Here is an 11,553-nt window from a genome sequence, read left to right as displayed (position 1 = left end):
CATTAATACGTGTCACATATCAAGTTTGCAAACAAGTAAAAAAATTAAATAAATCATTGAGTTAATAAAGGGACAGCTTTATGTATGCCCTAACAGTTTGTGGTCACCGTTTGTCACCGTTATAATGCAATTCATGTATTGTTTAGTGTTGTGTTTTGTTGTGTAGTATAGTGGCTTTGCTGGCATGCATCCCCCCAAAAAATGTAGTTTGCCCCACCAAGATTTACAAGAGAAAATCACCACTGTTCTACAACTTGATTGGAGTCCACCGGTGGTAAATTCAATTGATTGGACATGATTTGGAGAGGCACATGCCTGTCTATATAAGGTCCCACAGTTGACAGTGCATGTCAGAGCAAAAACCTAGCCATGAGGTCGAAGGAATTGTCCGTAGAGCGCCGAGATAGGATTGTGTCAAGGCACAGATCTGGGGAAGGGTACCAAAAATGTCTGCAGCATTGACAGTCCCCAAGAACACAGTGGCCTCCATCAATCTTAAATGAAAGAAGCTTGGAACCATCAAAACTCTTCCTAGAGATGGCCGCCCAGCCAAACTGAGAAATCGGGGGAGAAGGGCCTTGGTCAGGGAGGTGACCAAGAACCCGATGGTCACTCTGACAGAGCTCCAGAGTTCCTCTGTGGCGATAGGAGAACCTTCCAGAAGGACAACCATCTTTGCAGAACTCAACCAATCAGGCCTTTATGGTAGAGTAGCCAGATGGAAGCCACTCCTCAGTAAAAGGCACATAACAGCCCACTTTGAATTTGCCAAGAGGCACCTAAAGGACTCTCAGACCATGAGAAACAAAATTCTCTGGTCTGATGAAACCAAGATTGAACTCTTTATCCTGAATGCCAAGCGTTACGTCTGGAGGAAACCTGGCACCATCCCTACGGTGAAGCATGGTGGTGACAGCATCATGCTGTGGGTATGTTTTTAAGCGGCAGGAACTGGGAGACTGGTCGGGATCGAGGGAATGATGAACAATACAAAGTACAGAGAGATCCTTGATGAAAACCTGCTCCAGAGCGCTCAGGACCTCAGACTGGGGCAAATGTTCACCTTCCAACAGGACAACGACTTAAAGCACACAGCCAAGACAATGCAGGAGTAGCTTCGGGACTAGTCTCTAAATGTCCTCGAATGGCCCAGCCAGAGCTCGGACTTGAACCTGATCAAACATCTCTGAAGAGACCTGAAAATAGCTTGAGAGGATCTGCAGAGAAGAATAGGAGAAACTCCACACATACAGGTGTGCCAAGCTGGTAACGACATACCCAATAAGACTTGAGGCTGTAATCGCTGCCAAAGGTTCTTCAACAAAGTACTGAGTAAAGGGTCTGAATACTTAAGTAAATGTATATCTGTTTTTTAATTTATTTACACATTTGCAACAAAAAAAAGTATCCATTATGGAATAAGGTTGAAACATAACACAATGTGGAAAAAGTCAAGGGGTCTGATAACTTTCCGAATGCACAGTATATGCTCTAAAAACAGTTGAAGTCGGAAGTTAGGTTATGTTTATCAACCACTCCACAAATTTCTTGTTAACAAACTATAGTTTTGGCAAGCCGGTTAGGACATCTACTTTGTGCATGAAACAAGTTATTTTTCCAACAATTGTTTACAGACAGATTATTTCACTTATAATTCACTGTACCACAATTCCAGCGGTCAGAAGTTTACAAACACTAAGTTGACTGTGCCTTTAAAAAGCTTGGACAATTCCAGAAAATGATGTCATGGCTTTAGAAGCTTCTGATAGGCTAATTGACATAATTTGAGTCAATTGGAGGTGTACCTGTGGCTATATTTCAAGGCTTACCTTCAAACTCAGTGCCTCTTTGCTTGACATCATGGGAAAATCAAAAGAAATCAGCCAAGACCTCAGAAAAACAATTGTAGACCTCCACAAGTATGGTTCATCCTTGGGAGCAATTTCCAAACACCTGAAGGTACCACGTTCATCTGTACCATCAATAGTATGCAAGTATAAACACCATGGGACCACGCAGCCGTCATACCACTCAGGAAGGAGACGCGTTCTGTCTCCTACAGGTGAACGTACTTTGGTGCGAAAAGTGCAAATCAATCCCAGAACAACAGCAAAGGACCTTGTGAAGATGCTGGAGGAAACAGGTACAAAAATAGAACTGTTTGGCAATAATGACCATCGTTATGTTTGGAGGAAAAAGAGGGAGGCTTGCAAGCCGAAGGACATCATCTCAACCGTGAAGCACGGGGGTGGCAGCATCATGTTGTTGGGGTGCTTTGCTGCAGGAAGGACTGCTGCACTTCACAAAATAGATGGCATCATGAGGAAAGGAAAATTATGTGGATATATTGAAGCAACATCTTAAGACATCAGTCAGGAAGTTAAAGCTTGGTCGCAAATGGGTCTTCCAAATGGACAATGACCCCAAGCATACTTCCAAAGTTGTGGCAAAATGGCTTAAGGACAACAAAGTCAAGGTATTGGAGTGGCCATCACAAAGCCCTGACCTCAATCCTATAGAAAATTTGTGGGCAGAACTGAAAAAGCGTGTGCGAGCAAGGAGGCCTACAAACCTGATTCAGTTACACCAGCTCTGTCAGGAGGAATGTGCAAAAATTCACCCAACTTATTGTGGGAAGCTTGCGGAAGGCTACCCAAAATGTTTGACCCAAGTTAAACAATTTAACCTCTTACATCTAGACGTTCCGCTAGCGGAACACCTGCTCCAATATCCAATGATAGGCGTGGCGCGAATTACAAATTCCTCAAAAATACAAAAACTTCAATTTTTCAAACATATGACTATTTCACAGCATTTTAAAGACAAGACTCTCCTTTATCTAACCACACTGTCCGATTTCAAAAAGGCTTTACAGCGAAAGCAAAACATTAGATTATGTCAGCAGAGTACCAAGCCAGAAATAATCAGACACCCATTTTTCAAGCTAGCATATAATGTCACAAAAACCCAGAAGACAGCTAAATGCAGCACTAACCTTTGATGATCTTCATCAGATGACACACCTAGGACATTATGTTATACAATACATGCATGTTTTGTTCAATCAAGTTCATATTTATATCAAAAAACAGCTTTTTACATTAGCATGTAATCAAACCCACAAATGCTGATGCTCCGGATACTCAACTAGTCTAAAGAAGGCTTGTTTTATTGCTTCTTTAATCAGAACAACAGTTTTCAGCTGTATATAATTGCAAAGGGGTTTTCTAATGATCAATTAGCCTTTTAAAATGATAAACTTGGATTAGCTAACACAACGTGCCATTGGAACACAGGAGTGATGGTTACTGATAATGAGCCTCTATACGCCTATGTAGATATTCCATAAAAAAATCTGCCGTTTCCAGCTACAATAGTCATTTACAACATTAACAAGGTCTAAACTGCATTTCTGATCAATTTGATGTTATTTTAATTTCTAAGTGAAACTTTAAAACATTTTTTATATTTTTATAGCTTATTGTTTATTTGCTTTTTAGTCAGCACCTCTACATACACTGTTTTTTATTCGATGTATCAGTAATAAAGCAGCATACAAATATGGTCTCTTTTTTGCTTTCTTGAGTAAGGCAGCTCCAAAATGCAGGTGTTTCAGCCTAGCTCAGTGCTTTCTGTGGTGGTGGGGCAGCCAGCGGAAAATACACAGCGTAGGGGTTGGTAATCTTCTCTAGTTGCGCCGTGAGTGACAGTGTTCTGTCAGTCATGGGGACACTACGCCAGACTAGGCTCCGCTGATAGCCAGGTGTAGCAGTGGTAAGGGTTCACTCTATGGTGCTGAAAAGAAAGCTCTGCTGTTGGGACAGCTTTATGTAGGCCCTAACAGTTTGTGGGCACAGTTTGTCATGGTTATGCTGCAATTAATGTATTGTTTAGTGTTGTGGCTTAGCTAGAACATTTTGAGTTTGCCCCACCAAGATTTACATGCTAAAATCGCTACTAATGGTTACACATGGTCTGCGGTTGTGAGGCCTGTTGGACGTACTGCCAAATTCTCTAAATCGACGTTGGAGGCAGTTTATGGTAGAGAAATTAACATTCAATTCTCTGGCAACAGTTCTGGTGGACATTCCTGAAGTTGGCATGCCAATTGCACGCTACCTCAAATCTTGAGGCGTCTGTGGCATTGTGTTGTATGACAAAACTGCACATTTTTGTGGCCTTTTATTGTCCCCAGCACAAGCTGCACCTGCGTTATGGTCATGCTGTTTAATCAGCTTCTTGATATGCCACACCTGTCAGGTGGATGTATTCTTGACAAAGGAGAAATGCTCACTAACAGGTATGTAAACAAATGAATGCAAAACATTTGAGAGAAATAAGCTTTTTGTGCGTATGGAACATTTCTGGGATTTTTTATTTCAGCTCATGAAACATGGGACCAACACTTTACATGTTTCACTTATATTTTTGTTCAGTGTAGATTGTAAAGTATTAGTAATTTCTACATCGAGCCAGAAAACAACAAAACACATAACATGGATGTAGCACATGGATGTAACACTTTACAAGGGTATACTGAATCTTCTTATGTACAGAGCAAATAAGTCCTCAGAAGAGGTATAGTGCAAATGCGTCTTTTAGTCATTGTTCACTCAAATGTATTCTGTAGGTGACGTAGAGTTAATATCTAAACCTCGACTTGAATGTTGTCATGTCTGTATGATGTGAGTGCGTATGTTTGTTGAAATTAGTGTTCCAAATGTTTATGGGGACATGCAGTATACTGGAGGTGTGTACTGGAGGTATACAGTATACTGGAGGTGTGTTTTGAGTGTAGCAGCCAGCATGTTTGCCATTTGACCATAAGTAGCAAGTACAGTACAATATCCATAACCGCATCCAAGTTTACTGCCCATGGAGATTGTACACACTGATTGTCCTTTGGTGTATCTTGAGCAGACACTGGCTCAGATCATCAGGGTTCCTCACACACTTCATCTTCCTTTCACCAGCTTCTCCATCTCCTTGTATATCTAAAGACAGAAACAATATTTTTTTTAAACAGACAAACTTTAAACATAACAACACTTGTAATGAGAAATGACATACCCTAAAGTTTAAATGTTCAGTTTGTTCTTTCAACTTTGAATATTTATCCTCAACTACCCTCATTGTGATTGCACTTTCGATACATCGTTATTTATTTTACACAAAGAGACAATAAGATAAGGAAAACACATTCATCAGGCTTGCTTGACCGCCGCTGTAGAAAAGCTTTTGTACAACATTAATATAATGGTCCTGTGACAGTTTATTTTACCCTTCCACGAGACACCTTGAGGAAACTATGTCCAATGCAACACCTGTCATAGTGCATCAATATTCTAATCAACCAATAAGAAGATTCTGTTCGGCTATTATAATGACCTGTGGGGAGATGGGGCACATCTTTGTTAAAGCTCAGCACTGAAACATCTGATTCCACATAACTCATCACCAAGCCCTTGATTAGTTGAATACAGTGCTGGGCGAGAACAAAAACGTGCACACCCTGTCGGACCTCCAGGCCCAGGGAACAGGATGGAGAAACACTGCAGTAGCCCCTTTGCAAAGACAAGGTCACAGGCACTGTTTGAAGGTCAGGCTTAATTGATTGGGGGGCTATCATGGTGTATTGTGAACTCAGCAGGCTCCTCTAGGGGAGAGGGGAAATAAAAGAGGAACAGGAGGGAGAGGAAGGGTAATAATGGATGGAATGATGATCCTCTAGCATGGAGGTGAAGGTGTGGAGGGGACAGGGAATAGAAAAGGGAGCATATACGGATAGAGAGGGAGAGAGGGTGAGGAGGAGGAAACATGCTGATGGTGCAAAGCATCTCCTGTGTGTGTGGGGGACACACACAAATACACACTCCCTCTCCTACTCTATCAGCTCACTGCATCACTGACCAGGACACACAGGTCAAATGCTTCCTGTGCCGCTTGGCCGCATTTGATAAAGTCTGCAAAAAAGGACAACAAGCCTTAACTTGGTGTCTCTATGGAGTCCAGCCCAGGAGTGATGAGCGCTGCTGTTACTGTCAGCGACGTATTGACAGATACACAAACCGGCGCGCTGTGCTGCGAGCCACCAGGGAAGCAACAGGGCAAGAGCTGATTCAACACTTTACTGTGGTGAGGAGACACCTCTGTTTAACATGGCGAGCCTTGATAGGTTTATAAAGCACCGACTGACTGGCTGACTGGCTGCTGGGAGATACGTTTCAGTCAACTTGTTCCTAAGCTGGATGCGCCTGAAATGGCAATGTATTACCTATATCGTGCACTACTTTTGTCCAGAGCCCTAAATAGTCCCTATAGTGCACTACAAAAGTAGTGCACTTTATAGAGAAGGATGCCATTTCATTCTATGCCAATATTTGTTTTGGTCAGAGTGGACTCTCTCTCAAGGCAATGGAGTATATCCCTGGTTGTTGCTAGTGTATGTTGTTATTGCGTTGACATTGATGTCACGTAGACATTGAGAGAGTGTTGCGGGTTAGGTAACAGTGACACAGGTCTTTTTCAGTGTGATGGCCCTACAGCTCATTTGGCTTGTGGCCACTAGCTTGGGTCAGCAAAGGACACAATGCACAAAAATCAACCTGGGCTGGAATGAATATGTCTGCCGCTCTGCCCTTCATCTTTTATGGAGAGGAAAATGAAAGCTGATGTTGACAGAATCTATTTGGTGGTGGTGGTGGACTGAATTTGAAAAAAGGTTCAAATGACATAGTGTCACTGTACATGTTCATAGTAATTGTGAAGTATTTCAACAAGATGAGCAGGGCACAGCTTTCTCTCAGTCTTACCTTTGCTCTCTGGTCTCCTGTTGGGCTCACACATTCCTGGCAATCAGGTCCCACCATCTTCGTTATCATCATCAACATCATCATCACTCAGCTTCTCTGATCAATCTGACCAGAGATCAGTCCTTCATGATAGTCTTCATTCTTCAATGATAGTGTTAATCCGGCCAAGCTTAGATGAAGCCTGCTGTCTATCTATAATACTGCAGTTTTACCCCTCTGACACAGTCAGATGCTAACAACACAAAGATGCAACAACAACAACAATTATATTTGGTTTACCTAAAACCATTTAAATTGCCAGTATTTCCAAAGTTGCTACTGATGGCTGCCACAGAAATATAATTGCTATTTACATGAGAACAAAAGGAAACAAAGATAAGTGTGTGTTATTGAGTTATGACTGAAATGTATTATTTGTCCAATCATCTGTGCTCTCGTGAGGTTCAGTAGGCCTGGGTCTTTAAGAGCCATCATATATGTACACTGTATGGCACTAAACTACAGTAGCCATCGTTGTCTAAACTCAATAGTTCCGAAGGTCGTCTATAATGTTCATACAGGCTTGAATAGTTCCTCAGTCGAACTCATTACCATCTTACTTCATGGTCATTGGTCATATGACCTGGACTCTCATTGCGAGTCTGTGTCCCTTGTCCCACGATGCACCACAGCACTCTCTGTCAGTATGTCAGCTGACTTGACCAGCACTGAACCTTATCATAATTGACCAGCTTCCACAATAGGGTTAGCGTCTGAGGTAGGATTGTAACTAACTTGTGTATGTATCATGTATTTGCTTGAAAGTCCATCAAAGGGTCCATGTACTAGTACAGTGTGTGTCCAAAATGGATACCATGACTATATACATGACTGCTCCAGTTAGGGGAAAGTCAAAAAGTCCTCTTTATTCCAATGTTCAATAGTGAAATTATGTGGGTGGGCCACTTGTCTCGAGTCACAGGAAGTTGCACATTGGGTTTAAGGTATGAATACTCCCACAGGTCGCTTTGGCACTGGGTAAACTAAAGCAGTATAATACAAGTTAGACCTCCCTGCCTCTTGGGGGCACTCTTTTGTAGTTGGGTTAAACCAATAAACAGATCAAAGGGAAAGAGCTCAAGGTGGGGCTAGACGGAGCTCTCGTCTGTCGCCTGGGGGTCCAGTTGCGTGTGCTTCCTCTTCTCCAGGATGCGGTTGAGCTCTTCGGTGAACGAGTGGTAGAGGGGAGACGTGCTCCCCTCGGGGTCCGTCGTCTGCCTCAGCAGCACGTAGCTGTTGCCATTCATCTTGCGTAGGACGCTGGGTAATGTCGCCGACATCCCGTTGGTGTACTCTGACGACGCGTACTCCGAGGAGGGCAGGGGTGGTGGCATTGGGAGTGGCGGAGCGGGAGGGGGCGGCGATTTCCCTCGAGATCCTTCTGCGGGCACGATCTGGAGGAAGCCATCACCCATGTTGGATACCGACAGGGAGTGGCGTCCGCGCTTGCTTTCCTGCCTGCCGTTGCAGTGGCTGGAGATGGTCTTGAGCTCCAGGTGGGAGCTCCTCTTCCTCTCGGCTGTGGCCCCCGACTCGGGCAGCCCCTGCTGGGAGTACTTGCAGCCCTGGTATGGCCCCCGGCTGCAGAAGCTGACGTAGAGCAGCACTACGGTTAGCACCAGGCACAGCCCGCCCAGCACGGCCACCAGGGAGATATACATGGCCTCCATATGTCTGTAGGTCTGGAACTTGGGTCCAGGGGGGAGGGGAGCCAGCAGGGAGGGCAGGGGCTGCTCGGTGGGGCTGCTGGGGGGAAGGGAAGGGGTTGGTGGGGCGGTGGTTGATAAAGTGTCCGTCACGACTGTTGGCCCCACAAGGAAAGGCAGGTCAGGGTGCACCCTCACAGTGTACATCCTCACTGGTACCCACACGTCGTTCTCCACGGCGTAGCAGCGATAGTCTCCGCTCTGGTCGGGCCGGGCGGAGATGAGGAGCAGGCCGTCGGTGCCCACACGATGGCCCGAGTCGAGGCCGTAGCCCTGGAGCTGGTGGCCATCCAGGGTCCAGCGTGGAGTGGCCAGGTTGGAGCGCAGATCGCAATGGAGGAGGACATCGTCCCCAGACATCACTGTACGCCTGCGGTGGACTACAGACAGACAGACAGACAGACAGACAGACAGACAGACAGACAGACAGACAGAGAGAGAGAACAAAGAGAGAAAACAAAGTCCAATCAAGCCCCCCAACCCATTTTTTTTGGTAGTTTTATAGTTAATCTCATGTTATTTTACACCTTTTGCCATGAGGCTGAGAGAAAATTCAGCAGTTTTAAAGCTAATTTCCTGTAATTCCGGCCCCCCCACAAAATCATAGCTTATGACGTGTTCATATGCTACACTTGTGGGCCCCCTCGCATTGCGGGGGCTGCAGGTGCTATGCCAGTGGTGTGCGTGTTCAGTTCATACCAGCTCCTGTGCTGTTGTCACATCCTCTTTTCCCTCCCTGTATATCCTGGGTTAGATTGGACCTGAATAGGAGCCAGAAGAATGTCAGTTCTCATTTATTATTTACAGGCATACAGAAACAGTACAAAGTTAAACAGGAGAAACTTGATTGGTATTACAAATGTACTGTACAGTATATGGAATAACACAGAAAATAAACAACTATTCTAAAGTCAACATAAAAAATATTATGGTGAGATCATTGATAGAAAAGAATGATAGCTTCTTCTAATAAAGTGTGTGTGTGTGTGTGTTTTGTGTGTTTGTGTGTGCCTGCCCTCACCTGTTTGTGTGTGAGGAAATTTTCACACACAGCGCCCCGTCCCAGGCACAGAAGGGGTCCCGGGCAAAAACACAGTCGAAACAGGACGCGTAGCGCTGGCAGGAGGACAAGGGGACCTGGAGCACTGCAGAGTTTGAGGCCACATAGATACTTCCCTGTTGATGGATAAATTATGTTCAATACAATTTTGATAACACTGTACTCAAAGCCAACAGGTATAATGCTTTATAAGCGTGTATGTGCCATGTGTAATACCTGTGCCTGCGAGATGACCATGTTGTCTATAGGCTGAGGGTTCACAAACAGCTGCAGCTCCTCTATGATGTGCATTTGACCTCCTATCGCCACAGCCCTGTGCAACCAACCCTCATCTGAAGGGAAAAACAGACATATAAATGTTCCTTCAACATTCATATAACCTTCATACAACGTATATATAACCTTCATATAACTATCATAACATTCATATCTCTCATAAAACATTCATATAACATTAATACAAGAAAAAACTGAAGTTAAATAAGTATTCAACTATTCCTTATGTACTATGCATTATAAATCTAGCCAGACTCACCAGTTCCCAAGAAGAGCACTGTGTAGACGTGTCCGTCCAGGGCTGCCACCCTGTGCACCGCCATCTTTACGTAATTGACACTTCTCTTGAACAGTAGGGGGTGCTCTCCTATGGGGTGGACCTGGGTGGACATCAGGGGGTGCTGCATCGCAAAGGCTAACACGTTGTCTGGGAGGTCACGGGACGAGTTAATGCCCTGGGACCTGTGCATGTCTGTAATACACTGGGCAGTGAGAGAACGACAGAGGTCGGAGAGGGAAAGAGAGCGAGAGAGCAGTCAATACAGATCAGAAAAGAGTGAGTGAGACAGAAATAGAGACAAGGGTGCACCTCAATAGCATTAATGGCCTTCCTCTCCTTTCATACATTAGCATATAAAATAACTATAGAAAGACTGAATTGGTGAAAACCGTGTCTAAATACTGCTTTCACCAATTCATTCTTTCTAGATGCAGGGAAGAAGACAAGGAAAGGAGGACACTGTGTAGAGAGTATTGAGATTGATCCAAAGATAGTATGTAATGGGGGAAAGGGGAGAGAGGGAGGCATAAGGTTTTATGTATCAGGGAAATAGAGGGGTATTACTAGAGACTTACCGAGCCAGGTCTTGGTACTGGAACCTTCCCTGTATATTCCCTCCATTTGTAATCTTGCACCTCCATGTAAGGCCCCTCGAAGGCCCTCTGAATATCTGTGAAGGAGTACTGGCACACCGCAGATGCCTTGATATTTTTCCTGAGAGAGAAAAAATGCACAAAATCAGAGATTAATAATTCAACGTTATATCAACATTGAAGCGTTTGTTCTCTTGGAAAGTAAATGCCACCTGCTACCCAGATCGAATTTCTAAATCCACGACATTTTAATAGACTTTGGTTAGGTTTTAGTAGATCATTCACTGAAAGCTGAAAGCTGTGGTGGGTGGGAAAGGGAGTGGAAGTTTGGTTTTGGGCAACAGTAATATTTTATTGTTTCTGTCTTTCACTTTGTCTACAACAGGGATATGGGGAGTTGGGAGTATGTCATTGACAGGGGTAAAGTCGTCTTATCTCAGTAGTAAGCTTATGCTTTACTTGCATTCAATGTGCACTTTAGTCATGTGCTCAGGGCCGGCGCCAGAACAAATAATTTGGATGGCCCTCTGATGTCCATAGCCAGGCAAGTTTTTTCACAGGACTTCCTGCGTGCACGCGCTTGTATGTTATAGTAAAGACCATGGGCAGCTCGTGAGTTTCAAGTTTGGGGAAGCTTACCATTTTTCCTACCATTTCTACCGATCTGAGTGAAAGAAATTATTGTTTTATTATGCACATTTTTGTGGAACAGATTCTTTTCAATAATAATGTTTTTGTTTCGCAAAATCATTGTCACGTGGTTAATCACGTGATAAAAATCTAAACG

The 11,553-nt window shown here is 44.0% G+C and overlaps 1 protein-coding gene across 1 annotated transcript in view; it reads right to left on the bottom strand.

Moving 5' to 3' along the window:
• Positions 1 to 4,356: 4,356 nt before the first annotated feature.
• LOC106578306 (semaphorin-4G) overlaps positions 4,357 to 11,553 on the bottom strand; it is an 81,582-nt gene continuing 74,385 nt past the window's right edge. Inside the window, exons 10-16 of the mRNA XM_014156988.2 lie at positions 10,749 to 10,887; positions 10,153 to 10,375; positions 9,834 to 9,949; positions 9,579 to 9,733; positions 9,257 to 9,318; positions 6,813 to 8,937; positions 4,357 to 4,994 (exon numbers count right to left, since the gene is read on the bottom strand). Of these exons, the coding sequence (XP_014012463.2) occupies positions 7,940 to 8,937; positions 9,257 to 9,318; positions 9,579 to 9,733; positions 9,834 to 9,949; positions 10,153 to 10,375; positions 10,749 to 10,887 (1,693 nt within the window). The 3' untranslated portion in view covers positions 4,357 to 4,994; positions 6,813 to 7,939. The remainder of the gene's footprint in view (positions 4,995 to 6,812; positions 8,938 to 9,256; positions 9,319 to 9,578; positions 9,734 to 9,833; positions 9,950 to 10,152; positions 10,376 to 10,748; positions 10,888 to 11,553) is intronic.

Source organism: Salmo salar, chromosome ssa19 (genome assembly GCF_905237065.1).
Source record: "Salmo salar chromosome ssa19, Ssal_v3.1, whole genome shotgun sequence".
In the NCBI taxonomy this organism is placed as follows: Eukaryota; Metazoa; Chordata; class Actinopteri; order Salmoniformes; family Salmonidae; genus Salmo; species Salmo salar.
This window is presented reverse-complemented; position numbering and strand designations above follow the sequence as displayed.